Source organism: Macrobrachium rosenbergii, chromosome 16 (genome assembly GCF_040412425.1).
Source record: "Macrobrachium rosenbergii isolate ZJJX-2024 chromosome 16, ASM4041242v1, whole genome shotgun sequence".
Classification (NCBI taxonomy): Eukaryota; Metazoa; Arthropoda; class Malacostraca; order Decapoda; family Palaemonidae; genus Macrobrachium; species Macrobrachium rosenbergii.
Window position 1 is genome coordinate 42,426,262 of NC_089756.1, and position 20,000 is coordinate 42,446,261.

The 20,000-nt window shown below is 36.3% G+C and overlaps 1 protein-coding gene across 1 annotated transcript in view; it reads right to left on the minus strand.

Moving 5' to 3' along the window:
* LOC136847377 (uncharacterized) overlaps window positions 1–19,819 on the minus strand; it is a 27,934-nt gene extending 8,115 nt beyond the window's left edge. Inside the window, exons 1-8 of the mRNA XM_067119008.1 lie at window positions 19,617–19,819; window positions 8,935–9,041; window positions 6,396–6,633; window positions 5,697–5,838; window positions 2,714–2,835; window positions 1,257–1,492; window positions 557–699; window positions 1–15 (exon numbers count right to left, since the gene is read on the minus strand). The exon at window positions 1–15 is cut by the window's left edge and continues 80 nt beyond it. Coding sequence (XP_066975109.1) covers window positions 1–15; window positions 557–699; window positions 1,257–1,492; window positions 2,714–2,835; window positions 5,697–5,838; window positions 6,396–6,633; window positions 8,935–9,041; window positions 19,617–19,683 — 1,070 coding nt within the window. The 5' untranslated portion in view covers window positions 19,684–19,819. The remainder of the gene's footprint in view (window positions 16–556; window positions 700–1,256; window positions 1,493–2,713; window positions 2,836–5,696; window positions 5,839–6,395; window positions 6,634–8,934; window positions 9,042–19,616) is intronic.
* Window positions 19,820–20,000: the final 181 nt, after the last annotated feature.

The following is a 20,000-nucleotide window of genomic DNA, read 5'->3' on the forward strand; positions in this document are numbered from 1 at the left end:
ACGATCTCAGCATCCCTGAAATGAGTTTTATTTCTCGACTTACTTTTACTCCAGTCAAACCTTTCAGTTATTTTCTTTAATGACACGTTATAAATAGTTACAACATAAAATGAAATTAAACGATCAATAGCTAAAGTACTGATTATAATATATAAATAAAAAATATTTACTAAGGCGAAGGGGAAGGATGTTCACAAGGTTGTCCATAAAAAAAGATTAGCGATTATAATTTTTATCCTTTACTTAAGCATTCAATACATGACATTTTGAATGCATTTCCAAATCAGTCTATAAGAAGTGTGACTCTATTTAACCAATTGCGATTATTCAATTGTGAAAATAGTTCAAAACAAAACTTTGTTATATAAAAGAGGACAAGGGTTCGAACGAAATCTGTAATAAAATTTCGATATGAGACGAGATGGTAAAATCGAGGGTAAGCAAATGGATGCTAAGAAAAAAAAATTCTATGAATTCTTAATGAATAATTCCGCAATTAAGATCTCGATTTTCAAACGAAATCTAACAATTTGGCCTCTAGAAAAATTAAACTTACTTGTAGTTGTAGAGAGCAACTGTGACGTCACCGTGTGTTGTTGTGTCCAGTTCATTAACGGCGGAAGTGGCGTCCGTGGCTCCAGCGGTAGTGCCACCACCACCTCCGCCGCCGCCATTGGATGGGGTCGTCCCCGTTGCAATCTGAGCAGAGATGAAAGGGTTCAGTATCCAAAGGATTTCTGACGTAATTCAATGAAGGAGCAGATGACTTATGTCAATAACAATAAACTATTAATACTGGACCTTATCCAGCTACTGTGACCATAGTCGTTGCGCCGCAAGTTTGCATAACTCGGTTAAATGATGAACTTTATAGAAAACGTCTGCTAAATGTCACACGGTAATTTACTGAGGATATGGTCGTGTTCACCTTTTTTCTTTTTACTACCATATGCCCATTTCTTCCTTCAGTAAATTTTTGGGGATGACGTTACCAGCCACATCCCGCTTTCCACATTGATAGCGACATACCAGGTACATAATTCAGCGTTTTGTTCAAAAGATGTGCAATGGTATTTAGGGAACGGGCCAAGGCCCACCGCCTCGTCCGGGAATCGAACCCTTGACCATTCCCTAGTGAGAATTTCTCAACCTTTCATGGTTAATGCTGTTGTTATGATTGATGTTCCGGAAAGATTCAAAATGGCAATTACTTGTTTTCATTTATTTAATCCCAAAAGTAGATCTCCCTCGCTCACCTGCCTGGCGAAAGATCCCGCGGGGAACGCCATCATCTCCTCGTAGGCAGGGACGCCGAAGTCATCCACATTCAACGCCCTCCTTGCCCTTCGCACGTGAGGATTCAAGTTGGCTGACCCCGTATCGGGCAGGACGTTGGTTCCGTAGATGTCGTAGCAGTGGTACAGGTAATATTCCAGGTCACTCAGGAGGAATGTCAGGTCGGTTTTACTTCGGCCTTGAACGTTGACATACACTAAATGAGGAGAAAAAAAAAGTTAAGTATACCTTAGTTTAACTAGACCACTGAGTTGATTAACAGCTCTCCTAAGGCTGGCCTGAAGGATTAGACTTATATTACGTGGCTAAGAACCAGTTGGTTACCTAGCAACGGGACCTACAGCTTATTGTGGAATCAGAACCACATTATAGCGAGAAATTAATTTCTATCACCAGAAATAAATTCCGCTTATACTTCACTGGCCGGCAGGAGACTCGAACGCGGGCCCGGCAGAGTGCTAGCCGAGAACGATATCGACCCGTCCAACGAGGAACTAAATTAAAAATTAAATGATATATACTCGTATGAATGTACTGTACACGAAAAAAGAGAAAGAGAGTCTACAGCAAATATGAGCTCTTTATCACATCCTATATAAAATAAACAAAACATAGAGTTATCTTTTATCAGTTTAATTCTGATAAGGTTTAAACGTAGTAACAGACATCACTAATGGCTAATAACAGAATTTTCATTAACTTCGCCTCTAGTTGGTAGGTATTCCACGCGAAAAATTACCATTCTTGTAGTTTATAATTTCAAAATATCAAACTATATTTTAAACTGAGTATAATGATTTTTTGAAAAATTCAGTATTGTGTCTTAAACTTGGTATCGCGTATTTGTTGAGGCCTACAACGCTAGATTTTTTTTTTTATAATTCAAATCAAGTTGAAATACAAAACATAGAGGCACTTGTTTTCAAAAGGTTTCACAATGATGGTAACAAAGATGGTAGTAAGTCCAGCGTGCTGTGTATGGGTGGGGTCTTAGAAAAGCTTCTTACTTAACGCTGCCAATCTTGTGAAGCTTAGAGTTGCCCCCCAATTCTTCTTAAGTAATAAAAGAAGTATATTGACTCTAAAGTTTATTGCTGAGCTTATCTTCATTGTCATACGAAAAAAGGCTTAAGATTCCAAATTAAATCAAAAAGATTTTTTTTTATTTTCTTAGGAGTGTTTGTGGGTACCTTTTTTTTAAAATTTGTCTTTATCTGAAAAGATCTAAATCAATCGCTGTCAGTATTTTATCGTATAAATGTTAAAAATAGATGAAGACTTCTTAAAATATTTACTATCACATCGAAAAACTCAATGGAAAAAATGCACAACAACACCGAATATTTCATTTTCCTTAAATATTCCTAAAAGAACATGAGCGACTAAGGCCGAAAGGAAAACGTTCGGGAACACTAACTGTGCGATCCATTATTGACGCCGCAGAGGGTTGGCAGAGGAGTGACGCTCTCTGCATAGAAACGGTCGTATTTGCAGACACCCCAGTACGGTGGCTGGAGCTGGAAGTCGTCGAAATCCAGTCTGATAAGGGGAAAAAATAAACATATGTCTACAAATTAATGTCAGTTTGGACATAGACGACAATGTTATCCCTAAGCCTACAAGAAATTTTTAATTTCTGGATGATATACTTACCGATTTAGGCTACTGGGTTTGAAAATGGTGCATGGAATCATAATGGGAAGTTTAGCGGAATTACCCCCAAAATTCAAGAGACTTTCAGAACCTCGGGCTGAGATACTTCCCCTAATATTTTGAAGCTTTTCGGCATTGCAGATGTAAATCTATGTCACCTAAAATACCAGCATGAAATTTGATTAAGCGTAAAATCAACATCTTTCAAGCTCTGAGGGTGACAAGTTCCTTAAAGATATTTTAGTCTTATCAGTGAGTATGGTTCTTCAAATGATTAATCTAAAACTACGGTGGACCGACTTCTATTTGGCTACAAGGAATTAACGGTACATGCCTACGTGGTGACACGACCCTCCCAAAATCTGAAATTGCAAGGTTCATGGGTCAACCTGTTATTGCAAAGAAACAACTTAAAAACTGGCGTTTTCTCCTTGCAACAAAGCAGAGAATTACACGCAAATGTTTTGAGCCTCGTGAGTATGCAAGATGCAAAATTAAAATAATTTTTTGTAGTTAGGTTTGGCATTATGAAAAAAAAAAAAACCCGTTTTGTGAGCAATACACCCATGATTGTAAAGCAGCTAGCACCATATTCTCTAAACAAAAACCAGATAATAATATACTGAGCTGCTAACTAAGCTACATAAACTGAGAATCACCCTGATGTTGCAGAGGCAATTTTTTCCGAAATGATTTGGCTTCTGGGCAAAGGAAAGAGAATATAAAAGAAAATGCGCTCACGTATATATATGATTGCTAGTTATCATGTCAAAACGAGAAAAGGGTTTTCCGATGTTATATGTGTGAAAGGCAAGTCCTAAATCAAATCTGCTAGAGAATACAGAGCTCTCTCTCTCTCTCTCTCTCTCTCTCTCTCTCTCTCTCTCTCTCTCTCTCTCTATTATATATTTTGTGTGTGTGTGTGTGTGTGTGTATGTATATATTAAAAGCAAGAAATATTCTGGAAGATAAAAATCACTTAACAGAGGAAAGAAGTGAGGCAGATAAGAATCACTTGATGCTACAGAAGTAAGGATGGTTTCAAAAGCGAAAAATAAATTAAGCTACATTAAAAGATAATAGACTAGACAGGAGAGGATGGGAGCGCCTGTGCTCTGGCGGAGGTGAAAGGGGAAGCTTGGCTGGCAGGACCTGAATTAATATTCAGCTTTTAGGAATGTTCACAAGATCGGCCGGGTCGATGTAAAGAATTAAATACATTTTACCGTTTCTTTCCAAACAGCATGAATGATTTGTTCGACAGAGCATTATAGCATTACAGTATAAATACTGCACATCCCAAGAATAATAGGTTTAGTATACTATACTAAAGCACTATGCGCATTATACCATCCTCAAACTATATACCACTGAAGTATATCTGTCAAAGCATTGTTCAAATATATGGCGTATACCTCGCTTATTTAGAGTTCGCATTCCACACAGACAAATAAAGACAGAACAAAATGATGAAGCTCAATATATTTTTCCAGAGCGTGTTATGAGAGAGAATTTGTAATTTGGTTTTGTTTGATAACTATTTTTTTAAACGAAATTTGGCTGATTGATTTTGTATTGTATTTTGTTTAACAATACAAATCTACAACTAGATTTTTTCAATTTAAAACGTTAAGCGGACATATCAATTCAACCTGTAGGTGAATAAATTAGCTTTCGATGAACAATTTAGTTACTATGAAAAGTCGCTCAGGAGCCTGTAAAGATTAAATGAAAGAGTAAACGTAAATTAATCCATAGACACAAAACCCTTTCAATTTAGCGCTGCATAATTAATGAGGCAAAATGTACTATGATCCAGGCGTTTACGAGTGACAAGCTTAATGGGGCTTTTGGGGGCAAGAGCCAGGGGAAATGTGTGTGTGTGTGTGTGTGTGTGTGTGTGTGTGTGTGTGTGCGTGTGTGCGCTCGCGCCGCTTATTTTGATAGGCTTAAGCCCATATCCGAGCGGGAAATAAGCGTAAAAACTTTGGTTTTCTGTGGCAGGGTTCGAACCAATGCACTGACATGCCATGTTTGGAAGTCGAGAAATTGAAAGATCACTATGAATATACATATACATATAAATATATATATATATATAATTTATATATATATATATTATAGTATATATATATATATTTTATATATATATATATATTTATATATATATATATATATAAATATATATATATATAAACATTTTATATATATAATATATATATATATATATATATATATATATATATATATATATATATATATATATATAATATGTATATATATGTATATATGTATGTATGTATATATATATGTGTATGTATGTATATATGCATATGTATGTATATGTATATGTATATGTATATATATATATATATATATATATATATATATATATATATATATATATATATATATATATATATATATATATATATATATATATATATATATATATATATATATATATATATATATAGATATATATATGAGTTGAAGTCGAGAGAGGCTACAGTTTTTGTTATGCATTAAAATTTGTTTCACAGAAGTCTTTAGCTGCAACTGAAAGCCAAAACGAAACGTCATCTAATGCACCAATGGACAGAGGACAAAAATACTTATAGGTTTAAACAAGGCAATCTTTGACGCTATAGGAGGCAGTGTCTCTTGTTTAGGGTGTCGTTTTCCAAGAAAGGTTTCTGGGACATGGAAATCAGGGAAAAGTTGGCTGGCTGCTCCGTGTACAGTACCTGAGCTGACAAATGGGGACATCGCATCCGTGGTCGATGGTGACAGAGCACTCCAGGGAGTCGTTTCCTACGGTCTTCGGGTAGGATGGGGAGATGAAAGTGAACTCCAGGGCGTTGGTCTTCGTCCCGCAGGATAAGGATTCTGCCGGAGTGAAGGATTATTACTCTCATTAGTTTCATTATTCAAAATGTTTAAACGTAAGCGTGGAACATTTCTATAAAGGTTGATGAATTTTTGGAGAAAGTAAAAAATGGGAATATTTGTTTCATATATAACTAAAAAGGCTAATAAAAACACGACCCTGCTTTTCAGTTCAGTGATTTTCAACAGCTACAACGTTGGCTCGAGTTTCTCATTCCAGGGTGTATAATTCTCTGGGGATTATCATCAGATTAACAAGAAGAAACCCATGTAGGATATAACTTGGTGATCAACTAGATATTCGAAAATTTATTTTTGACTATACATAAGTTTATTTTCTTTCAAGAACTGGTCCAACTTATCTTAATTTATGTCACGACAAAACTGTCAATACGTCAATATTGTAATTATAATCATTACACGTTTTTGAGATCGCACAAAGAAAATATAAAACTTACGACATAAAAGTGTGAAAAGAATATTACCAAAAATTTACATATACGAGTAAACAAAAACCAAAGAAGCGATAAAAGGGAATCTGAGAGGCAGCCACTTACCCTCTTCAATGTGGTACGTAGCGTTGAACCCCCTGCAGGATCCCTGGGCATTTGAGGCGAAGGTCAGCACGAGGGTATCTCCCTCCGAAGTGATGACTTTGGGTTTGAGGGATCCGCAGAACCTCTGCTCCTCGGCCCTTTCGCTCGCCAGGATGCTGACGTAATCCCCAGAACATCCGTCCGATCCCGTGACGTCGAAGTCCCAAAATTTAACGGCCACCTTCTCCCCGTGGGGCGCCTGAGTGCAGAGAGTAAGGGTCGTCCGTAGTTATAAGAGGAGGAGCCAATTGGACTGAGCAAAGATCCAATATAATTTCAAAGATTTCATGTTAAATTAAACATTTTCTATACCGAAGATACAAAGGTCATTGTATGTGGCAAGGGTACCAATACTCGTCAGCGTAATGGTATCAAGACAAAGGACTTTACAAAAAAGCTCAAAATTCTTACCCTTCATTAATAATAACAGGACTTTTTTTCCTATGTTTTTATATTTTACTTAAGTCTGTTTCATAAAACGAATAGAATAAAGAATTTAGGCCAAAGGCCAAGCGCTGGGACCTATGAGATCATTCAGCACTGAAAGGGAAACTGACAGTCAGTAAGAGCGTTGGAAAGGTGTAACAGGAGGAAAACCTCGCAGCTGCACTATGCAACGATTGTTAAAGAGGGTGGAAAGTCAGATGGAAGAAAAAATATGAACGGAGGTACAGTAAAAGAAATGAGAGAGGTTGAAGTAGGGGCCGAAGGGACGCTGCGAAGACCCTTTAGTAATGCCTACAGTGCACCACGTGAGGTGCACTGGCAGCACTACCTTCGTACGGGGTTCATGAGGACGTTTGTGATTATCTAAAAGAAAAGGCATTAACACCAATTTTCTATGTTTTTGTTTACATAGATTATCCATTATTTAAAAAAAGCTATGGAGAGTTCAGAACGATAGTTAAGTGCTTGTTTATAAAATTAATTCAAGATCAACGTTGGAAGACCATTGGGATATTCTGCTTGTCTTAACCAACTTTACTTATCAATAATCCGTTTCCCCTCATAGGGGTTACTTCAGTAATAAAACAAGTAACAGTCACATTCATTTTTTCACTACGGAATCAAGTATAAATACCAAGTACGGAACACTTCAATAACTTCATTCACTTCATATACCTGCACATAGGGCTCACAATCAACTAGATTCCTTTCAAGGTGTAAAATTTCCACGCTCAAACGCGCTCTTGAATAAATTACGAATCATCCGATACCGCTGTATCCAAAAGAGACATGAAAAGGAAGTTGTTTTCACAACCTACGGATATCTACAACAGAAGTACAACCCCCTTGTTTATATAAAATGAGGAAATATAGAAACAGAAATTAAAGAGCCGAAAGCACACACACACACACACACACACACACACACACACACACACACACACACACACACACACACAAACAGAAGTACAGTTGGAAAAACGTAAAAAAAAAAATGAAGGATAAAGAGGAAATACTTAAAATGACGAAAGTAAAGAGAACACACAATTGCAAGAAATAAAATGAAAAAAAAATTCAAGTAAAGAGAAATAAGCCAAAAAAGAAACATATACAGAAAGAAGCACACAAATATAAAATCCCTTGAGACAAAGAGAAAAAAAAGGTGAATATAAAAAAAAACAAAAGAAAAGAGGGGAAAACAAACGCGACTTCCAGCCTTCAAAAAAGCCGGAGCGAAAATCCGCATAAAAGATGCACAACAACTTTTTATTCTGTATTCTCATAATGATAAAAAAAAGAAGACTCCGGGGAGAATCTCCTCTGACGCCGGGAGATCAAGAGCTGGCCGAGATGAGGAAGTTGATGGAGAGAGGGGGAAAAAAGACATTAAAAAGACTCTCGGCCTCTTTTCTCGGAAAGTTTAAGGGTGGGGGTTGGGGAGGGGAGGACTTCGCGAGACTAAGGATGGGGGAATAATGAAATATAAGTTATGAAGATAGGAGGTGTATTATAAGAAGTTGAAATGCATGTTAATAGTAATGATGTTTCTATTATCGATGAGTTGTTCGAACGTAAATTGTTCGTTTCCTAATTTGTTTAAGAGAAACAACGTAATCCTGACTGTGGGTTTTCAATACTAATCAGGAACTTTATTTCCTTTTGCTCTTCCTTATTATTTTATCTTACTCAGACAAAGCGAAGAAAAGCACGATACTCGATATCACCATTACTAAACGGCATTTTCGAAGCATACTTTACTGTCAGCGTTTGTGAAGATTCACGCCAACATGGGAAATAAGATCCCGCAGAGTTCTCATATTTGTTTTCTCGATAACAATCAAGTTTTATAAGGATGCAGATGAACGGAATTCTGCGTATATCTAAATTTTCTAGAGCATGAAATCCAAGATTAATTGAATGGAGAGAATAAAACACCAAAGAAATTCTCTGTCATTTGAGTAACGACAAAGAATTCACCTGCACTTTTAAGCTAAACGTTAAAACAGAACACTTTCAATCCCCTGAATGAACAAATCAAATAGCAACCGCTTACCTTGATACGCCAGGTGCAAGATGCATCTTCCGGATAATGATCCGGATACCCAGGGGATGCCAAACGCCCAGATGGATGAAGGGTTGTATCCACCACCCCACCACAGTCTGCGTGAGAAACGAAAGGGAACTGACGTTAGGAAAGATATGTTAAAGACAACAATAATTAACAGGCTGGTTCCTTATCCGAAATTCATGTGGAGTCATCTTTCTGAATCAGTTTTATTCTAAAGTTTTCCACGGTAAACTGTGTCGTTCTCAGATCTTGGACCTTAGATTATAAATACAAAACGAAGCAAAGAAAATATAAAAATTCCAAATTTAAAATGTAATTACTGTGAAAATAATTGTATATATGTTGTACGTGAGTCTTCTACATCAGTAATTCTGTACAACAATCAATTATGTTGTTTCTTAAACTATACAGCTTAACTGGGCTACATGTCAGTACAAAATTTAGACTATTTACAAATAGCCTAATGAAGAAATCAAGCAATTTTGGCAATAAAGCTAAACACTGGGGAACGGTCAGCATTCGGAGCTTACGAAATTATAACAGCGAGTTGGAGTGGTTGGACAGCAAGATAAAGAGAACCAGAAAAGAAATGAGAAGTACAAAGATCTAAGGGTGAACTGGGAGAAAACCCCATGGCTTCACTAAAAAGTAACGGAGAGTGTGTGTGTGTGTGTGTGTGTGTTCGATGTGGTAGCCTTATCACTAAGGGCTGGGGATGAAGGAAACACCGAGATATCAAACGTAGGTTCTTAATATCTAGTGGAGTTAACAAATTCACAGAGGTGCAGATTATGAGCGTGCAAGGAATACGGAGCTGTCCTGTACTGGCGAGACATTACTGCCAGACAGACGAGGTTTAGTTATTACATATCATACGATATACATATGTGAATAACATACATTTAGTACATTACGGAGGTATGAATGGACCGAGACATTACTGCCAGACAGACAAGGTTTGGTTATTACATATCGTACGATATACATATGTGAATAACATACATTTAGTACATTACGGAGGTATGAATGGACATAAAAATAAAAAGAAAGTAATACATACATACATACATACATACACATATATATATATATACATACTGTATATATATGTGTATATATATATATATATATATATATATATATATATATATATATATATATATATATATATATATATATATATATATATATATATATATATATATATATGAAGGTTCATACATCATACTGAATACATCGTACTGAATATGTCTTTCATCTAACTACAGATAGACTGGCAGCAAGATGGAAGACAGGAAGCGGGGATGGGGTTAAAATAAAAGGCCCAAAAGTGGGTGCAGCGAGGGGCCGCGGGGGAGCTGCAAATACCCTTTATCAGTGCCTATACAGAGCGGCATGAGGTGCACTGACGGCACTAATCCCCCCGGTATTACAAAATCCTGTGAAAAGTAATATTACAGAAATCGATGTTCTTTCCACCAGTGAGTGTTTTAAGATATACTGTGTTGTTTATAACGCTTTGAGGTCATAAATTCAGTCAGAATGAAATATTCAAAATATTCAAAATTATGTGCAGATAAATTTAATGCCCTCTAATTCACAATAAATTACAATCTTAGTTTTCTGTAAAAGAAAACTATTGCGCCAGCTCTGTCTGTCCGTCCGCACTTTATTCTGTCGGCACTTTTTTTCTGTCCGCACTTTTTCTGTCCAACCTCAGATCTTAAAACCTACTGAGGCTACAGGGCTGCAAATTGGTATGTCGATTATCCACCCTAAAATCATCAAACATACCAAATTGCAACCCTCTAGCCTCAGTAGATTTTATTTTATTCAAGGTTAAAGTTAGCCAAAATCGTGCTTCTGGCAACGATACAGGATAGTCCACCACTGGGCCGTGATTAAAGTTTCACAGGCCGTGGATCATACAGCATTATACCAAGACCACCGAAAGATAGATCCATTTTCGGTGGCCTTGATTACAGGCTGTAGCGGCTGTACAGAAAACTTGATTGCGCTGAAGAAACTTTGGCTTATTTTTTTACTTGTTTTATATTATGCCGTCATCGTAAACCCAACTACAGCTAAGGAGTAAAAAAACTCTATTATGCATTTTCATAAAAAAAAAATTGCTCAATTGCACTTAATTCGTGTCAAAAAAATTCATTTTCATGATACATCTTCTTTCAATCTACAAGCAAGCATTTTGAATAATTCATGACGATCGCATTTTTCGATGTGAAATTTGGACGCCGGACATTTTTTCTTTTTGCAAAACCCAACGAGAAACCTGACCACAAACGAAGACAAATAAAACGTGCTCCAAATCCCCCTCGGCAACACTACAGTTCTTGCAATTCATCTTGGTAAATTCACTGCGCCTGACGCAAGAGTTGCTCCTTTAGATTTATAGGCTCCCAGAGAAATTCACTATTGCGACACATAACACGCGAGAAGCAAGGATAAATTGAAATTAATTACGTTAAATAAAATGGAAGACCAAAGTTAAGTTACAGGTGTAAAATGTTGGTATTAGAACGATATTTACATTGCAAAAATTATATATATAAGATATCATCAGACAATATGGGGAACGTGGTTTCAATATTACATTAACAGCAGTTCATCATAAAACAAAAATGGAAAACAAAACATTATGAGAAAGATGAATAGATAGACAGAATATAGAATTTAGGCCAAAAGCCAAGCGCTGGGACCTATGAGGTCATTCAGCCCTGAAACAGAAACTGACAGTAAAAAGGTTTGAAAGGTGCAACAAGAGGCCAACCTCGCAGATACAATGTAAAAAAAATTGTTAGGAGAGGGTGGAAAGTAAAATGGAAGAAAGAGAATACGAACGGAGGTACAGTAAAAGTAATGAAAGGGGTTGCAGCTAGGGGCCGAAGGGACGCTACAAAGAATCTAAACCAATTGCCTTCAGTGCATCGCATGAGGTGCACTGACGGCGCTTTCCCCCTACGGAGAAGATGAATATCGCAGATAATATTTCATCAAATGAAATATAAACAGCAAATGCTCAGAAATGTTAAATATGGTAAAGTGAAAAATTAACGGAATACGCACATAGCACAACTGCCTGGATGAAAGTAAATTCATATACAGGAAATCATGTTTGGTAAAAGATTTTGACACATTTCACGACTTACAAATAACTGCCAGCTTTCTAATTTTTAGGGGATTATTCCAGTTGCTGGGCATTGCACTTAAACGACCTTAAAGATATAAAACAAAATTGCATTAGGTTTTGGTTTTGTTCAAATAAGACTTCCGGTTCAATGAATGTTATGAGAGAACATTACTTAAGACAAAAACGGATATGCTGTGTACTCTTGCTTTCGCTCTCTCCAACATTGCCAAGCACCTCCCCTTTCATCTTTTATTGTATGGGAATGAGACACCTTACATCATTCTCTCGTTCCCTCTCTCTCTCTCTCTCTCAAAGTATGAACATTCAAATTAATTCGTCATCCACCATTTTGCTTCTTCAGACCTGATTCAATTAAATCTTTCTAGATTCTGTTCACTTTTTCTTAGAAGAGAAAGCAATGCTCCATTATGCAACCTTTGCATCTTTTCTAGTTTTAGCTGGCCTTATGCCAGCACGGGCTCTTGTCTTAGGAAGCCCGAAAGCGAATTTACCTGAGACTGACCCTATCCCGATTACCCAAGTACGAGCGCAAGCACTCGTCTCCAAGTCTTCAGCGAGCAAGCACTCGGCCATCTTTAAGTGTCCACTTCATAGCAGTGGGTGAAGTGGTATTCTATCTGCGCGGATGGAAATGGCCCTCCGAACACGTGGGATATGTAATGGTATCGTCATGGTGCTTCGTTTTGACAGTGAACAGTGATTTCTGTTTAAATTGGCTCTCATCTTAATAACGGTTTACGTTTTCTTTGATGCAGATGCTGATCTTAACAATGGTTTGTGATTTCTGTTTAGAGTGATGTTCACCTTAACAATAGTTTGCGTTTTTGTTTAAACTGATCTCCATCTTAACAATTTAATTAGTTAAATTAAATCACATTTATAAATTAATTAAAATGAAATCAATCACAAGTAGAACAAAGTTAACTTGAGAACGAAATCAATCACAATTAAAACAGAGTTAACTTGAGAACAGAGTTAATCGATGTTTGAGAATAGTAAGGAAAAGTATCACTCTTGGATGCAGAATTCAGGGTCTCAGAGACTAACAAACCGAATGTTTTCAAATGTAGTATAGTATAATAACTTCTTCTTCTTTTTAACGTGCTTTTTCCCATAAGCAGTGCCTTCTTTTAGAAGGACTTTTGATTTGGCTTTGGGGTAGACCTGTAGTCTCGATCGGCTTTACATAACCCCGGTAGCGTATGATAACTAAGCCTAAAAAAGTCTGTTCCCGAACATTTCAGTGTGTCAATTAACCAATACTAATACAAAATGCTACAAATACTCAAACATTCAAGAATGACGAGGTAGAAAAATTATAAAATCACTAATGGGCACAACACACATTATATATATATATATATATATATATATATATATATATATATATATATATATATATATATATATATATATACATATATATATATATATATATATATATATATATATATATATATATATATATATATATATATATATATATATATATATATATATATATATATATATACACACACACATATATATATATATATATATATAATATATATATATATATATATATATATATATATATATATATATATATATATATACATACACGTCATAAGTGCATGGTTCATTTAATGACTGATCATAAATAATGACCCCTATTAATAACGTGACACCACCTGATCGCATCGAAAACTCACCGACATAATTAACTTAATCCGATAATTATTGCAGAAGTTACGAGTTCCGCGTTGTCAATGACTTCCTATAAATCTCCAGCGGAGAGTTTGCAGATGTTCGATGGCGAAATAAATTGCAAGTTCAACATCACTAAAGTAGTTATAGCGACAGTAGCAGCCAACATGTCTCGATTTCTTGGCAAATGAAAACTGTACTAGACGTCAGATTACTTAAAAACCTCAATTAACTCTTTCCAGGCTCTGCTATTTTTTTTTCTTTTGAATAGAAAGCAATCATTCATTTTGCATCTTTCTGCAAAGATGTTTTATAAAAAAAATCTGTACCAAATGCTACCTAACATATCTATATTTTTTTCTCCAGAACTTCTATATAAGGTTTTCCTCTCTTAACATTCTATTAAAGAATGGACAGTTTCTTGGTATATATATTCTTTTATTTTTAAAATCATTATTTCTTCTCCTTGTCCCGTAAAGTGCTTTATCACATGACGCATTTTCAATTTGGAATATGCTCCAGCTTTACAATATTTTATATTAATAGCGCAAACTCGAGAATTTTCCTGCTTAGTTCCAGTAATATAATTTCTCTCTGGCGCTCTCTCTCAATGTTTTGCATAACAGCAACTAAAAAGTTGCATACCTGGACATTTCAGGTATTTGTGATTACAACAACGAACAAGTATTAGCCTTCAACTCTATTTGAATGTAAAATCCCTAAACCTCTTAAAAATGAATTACGATAAATCTGTGTTTCGGTTCTGACAAAAAAAAAAAAAAAAAAAAATTGAGGTTCGGTATTCGTTACGTAAATCTAAACAAGGTAAACGATATCTTTTGTGTACCTTCTTACCAGCATTCTCTAACACACTACGTAAACAAGATCACTGCCGTTTTTAAGTCCAACTAAACGACCTTGTTTTAATCGCTGAAAAATATCACTGCCCAGAATAACTTCCGCTAAAGCTTCAAGCATGATCCTATAATAAATTTCAAGGGAGAGGTCTCTTCCTTCCAAACACCCGCCCCGACCCCCAACCCCCTACCCATGTGTGGTCTACGTCTTACGTTAACCAAGCTTCTGTCTGTATAAACCAACAGGAAAACTAGATTAGTTTTTCAAAGTTAATTACGAAAAAGGAAATCTTTAAAAATTAATAAAAACCCCATATAGCAATTAAAGCTATTCAACGCTGGAAACTATAAAGAATAACATCGCTAATCAGATTAACTATTTTACTTTTGTGCAAATGAATGAACGAATAAAAAAACGATTCTTTGGGAGTTTCTGGTTGATCAGAGGGGATTATTCTTCCTTTCAACGGGATTATAAAAAAAACGTGCAATGTCTTATCAGCCAATCTTAACCTCGTTAGTATGACGCTAGTGAAGGAAGTACCACGGATGAGCTATTATTTTTCTTAGAACGGAAGCTTCTCCAAGCTCTTAACTTAATGAAACTTATTCATGCACAATTTAATATCAATATCAATGTAGGCCTGGTGGAAAAACTAAGAATAGTACCAAAATGGCATTCACGAATTTCCAAGACTATGAGAATGCACATCGACAGCTCCTGCGTTCGTGGCATGTTTCCCGTCATTCCTGCGGTACCAAGATGTTTTCACAAACCGCACCGCATTGTTTTCATTCTCTCTCATCTGAAGATGTCTTGATTGTCCCTCTACTGCTGGGATATGCAACGGCAGCAATAGCAGCAGCAGCAGCAGCATTTATAGCAATGATGTCCCCCCTTCAAAGACGTGTGTATTGTGGAGGTGTGAAGGTTTCTCACCCCAGCAGTAGTTTGGCTCCCTCCCTTGCTGCTCTCAGGCTTGGGGGAGCGATATGTTGCAGCGTTAATGGCTACAGTTGATCCCCGCAGTGTCGTGGACTGGAGAATCCATGCTAATCTAATGACCTCTCCCAAACTAATAAAGGTGAAATAAATTCCTCCGCAGTATCCAAAGAACTTTAAAACGTTCCTGAAGTGGTTCGCTTCCTCCTCCTTTTTTTTTTTAGATATAATTCGGTGAGCTGGGAAGTATAGTGCCTCCGAGATGTGGTTATGTATTTTCCATGATCATGTGTTTTTCACATATTCCTTAATATCAAAATATGCATATCACCATGGTTCTCATATATATATATATATATATATATATATATATATATATATATATATATATATATATATATATATATATATATATATATATATATATAGAATGGACTGGTCACTTTGTGTCAGATACGTGTATAGTTGTGTAACTTTTGATTCGCTTGTCAATACAAAGCCTAAGATCCACATGGAAGAATTGTTTTGTATTTTTTCGAGAAGCTAAAAGGGCATTCAGCTTATTACAAGTACACACACACGTAAACATATGCATAATATATATATAATTATATATATATACTGTATGTATATATATATATTATAGATATATACAGTATATATATACTGTATATATATATATATATATATATATATATATATATATATATATATAATTGTGTAACTTTTATATATATATATATATAAGATATAGCTTATTACAAGTATATATATATATATATATATATATATATATATATATATATATATATATATATATATATTACAGTCCACACCGCCATATCTGTATTACAAACTATGCCCATCTCCGTAATTTACACACACGAGCAGAGAGCTAGACAGACAGATAGATAGATAGGTGGAAAATCTGCAGACACGTGTCCTGCATCTCTGGTGACGCTATTTGCATTCATGTCCGCAGTCAACAACACAGCAGGTTTCACAGGCCAAGCAAGCAAGCAAACTATAGTTACACCAGGTTATGTGAAATTCTCAGTATCTTACTCAGTTCGGAGATTAACATGTTAGCACTGAGTATCGTCATTAGATTATGTTCAAGTTAAACAGAAGCATATAACGAGACGAGAGAGAGAGAGAGAGAGAGAGAGAGAGAGAGAGAGAGAGAGAGAGAGAGAGAGAGAGACTTTGTAGTGCATATTATAAGCAAGAAACCCATACATGAATGATTAATACATGTAAGTAATGAGAGAGAGAGAGAGAGAGAGAGAGAGAGAGAGAGAGAGAGAGAGAGAGAGAGAGAGAGAGAGAGAGAGAATTATGCAGGTCAAAACAAGAACACGACTTGAGAGAGAGAGAAAGAGAGAGTAGGAATTATGCATAATCATAACAAGAACAAGATAATTAACGAGAGAGAGAGAGAGAGAGAGAGAGAGAGAGAGAGAGAGAGAGAGTGTGCTTTGCATAACAATATCTTCATTGTCTCAGAAACCGTAAGTGAATTTCGAATGAAGAGAACACTATGTGAACATGCGAAGGGTTCAACGCACAACAACTCACTGCTGATGAAAATCAATTTCTAAAAGTTCCTGGAAGTGTTACGGTAATCTTACAGTGAAATGAAGACAGTCACCAGCTACTTATAACTATGAATTATTGAGGAAAAGTTTTATTCTCGCTCACTTCCTTCTACAGACTGTTGCAAGTTTTTAAGCAACAAATTTTTTTGAAGGAGATTGCCAGCAGCCTCTGGCATTTATTCGTGGTCACCTATCCAACTACAGACCAGATTCAAATAGGATAACATTTCTATTTCATTCACTCAAAATTTTATATCACTAATATGATGATGTCCAAATGGGCAATTAAAATACTGAAATGGAAAATACTGTCTTTATAGGCACCAAATTATGTCCATTCTTCAGGAATAAAAGTTACAGCTCAAATAGAATGAAGGTTCACAGACTGGTTTATTTACTTCCAATCACTTTTCTCGAGGAAACACAAAACTTGGCATCAAGTGACTGACATTTACAAGAGGGGAGATGGTGGAGGGGGAAGAAGCATCCCTAGACCACTTACCTGTATACCCTGAAGAAACGAAGCCGCTCTTGAAATGCCCATTGGATTTCGGCAAATCTGCGTCAATCTGAACCCTGGGCATTCTGCCCTTGAGAAAGTTACATGCCACGGAGGATCTATTCTTCCACCTCACAGCTATTAGCACGAGATTTAGGGGCATACAATAAAAAGACCACAGGATGCTTCAGTCTTAGGTCGAGGTTTTTTAAAACCAGAGTCGCGTCTTATGTAAAAAGCTCCGGAGATCATGAGACGCGATAAGGGCATTTCGTATCTTGCTCCATCGGTGCGAAAGTTTTGTATCTTGTTCGATCACATGTTTGGGGATTGGGCCGTTAGAGGCGAAAAGGCTGGTGAGGAGATTTCGCGATAAAAATCAAGCAATTGGTGTAATCGTCTCTCGCCTCCTGACTCACTTCAGGTACGTCAAGAACTTACACGCAGAGCGGCAGCGATGAAACCCTCGAATTAAGTTTTGAAGAGAATATAAATAAAATTATGAAGCTCAAGTTGGAGAGAGATATCAAGGGAAATAACTAGAGTAATTCAACCAACGTGGAGAGAGTACATTAACATCTCAGATGAAAATTTAGCTTTTTTTTTTTTTGTTAAGAAACTGTCCTTCCTACTTGAGCTGCAAAAATATACCCAGCGACCTGCAAAACTAGCTCTATTTTATCTTGAAGCAGTTTTACTTACGATCTATTTCTCACCTGAAAGGAGCTTCTGGTCGAAACGAAAGTTGTTTAGGTCTTCTAATGATACATATATACGATAGGCAGTGATAAGTTTGTTACGGTTCTTATACAAGCAACGAACATACTTAGATATTGTAAAGACAAGAAACAAGCAAAATGCAATGGTCAAACAGTGAACCTTTATCAATTTCAAAGAAAGTTTGAAATGTTGTTTAAATAACGAAAACTGAGCAAACAATAAAGAAACTTATTCCACTCTACTGACAAGTTTGGGTTCTTCCGTCCCTATACTCTCCGCGCTCTTGGAGGCTTTAATCTTTTATCTTGTTTGTCTATTCACCGTTCGCATTTTCGAACCACCTTCGAACCGATATATATGTAGACTTATGTGTGACATACAAATACATATAAGTACAATTATTAAAGTCGCACAGATTGCTTAGTGGAAAGTTTTTAAATATATTTCCACTGTTATTTTGATTGGTAACGCGATTCCTAACAAGAATTCTCCTGGTTTCTTAGAACTAGCTAGGTGGTGTGTTACATGTTTATATAAAACTAAAAAGCTATTAATATACAACAGTTTACAAATTTCCTGTTATGCCTTTTTGATCAAATGATCATAGCTAAAGGTAGTCAGGCACGGCTCACAGTGGGTGCCACCAGAGGGTGCTGGTCATTGTTTTCAGCACGCTTTCTGGGATGAGGCTACCAGCCCTAGCCCTTCTATGCGCCTTTGTTGCGACCTAACAAAGTCGACTAACTGCCACGCATATAATTCACTGCTCAGGCCAGTAGAGGCACCATGGGATCAAAATGTGGGTGCAAAAAAGTAATACTTGTTGTCCGTGAATGAAACCCTGTCCCACCTCCTGGTGAGGCGAGTAATCTAAACACTATACGCCAAGACGTGCTCCTTACGTAAGCGAGCAAGTAAATAAATAAAATGCTGCCAGAACATTATTATTATTATTATTATTATTATTATTATTATTATTATTATTATTATTATCTTTCAGAAGATGAACCCTATTCATATGGAACAAGCCCACAAGGGCCATTGACTTGAAATTCAAGCTTCCCAAGAATATGGTGTTCATTAGGAAGAAGTAAGAGAAGGTAAAGGAAAATACAGAGCGAAGGGATCTCACTTATTAAAAATAAAAAAATAAAATAAAATTACACAATACGAAGCGTCCTCAAAGACTTACTCTGGCCAAGGGCGTCTTGCACGAAGAGAGCAGATAGAACGAATGCCCTGAGAAACGTCCCCATCATGATGGCGGCGCCGTTGTCGTCGTCGTCGTCAGGAGGAATCGTCAAGAGGAGAGGAAGGTGGGCTGCCAACAGACTGACCTCAGCGGCCGCTCGATTATTTATACGGCCAGTAATTATCACACTTACATCACGAATGAGTTATTAGCTGTTGCCATAATTCACGCGATTCGGTTGAATTCGTGCGTTAATAACCTTAAACGACGATGATAAAACTGAACTGATGTCGGTTAATGGATTGATCAAATATCATATTTTGTTTTTTTTCTGTTTTTCAAGTTTTTCATATATTTCATTATTGATATACAATTTTATACGAG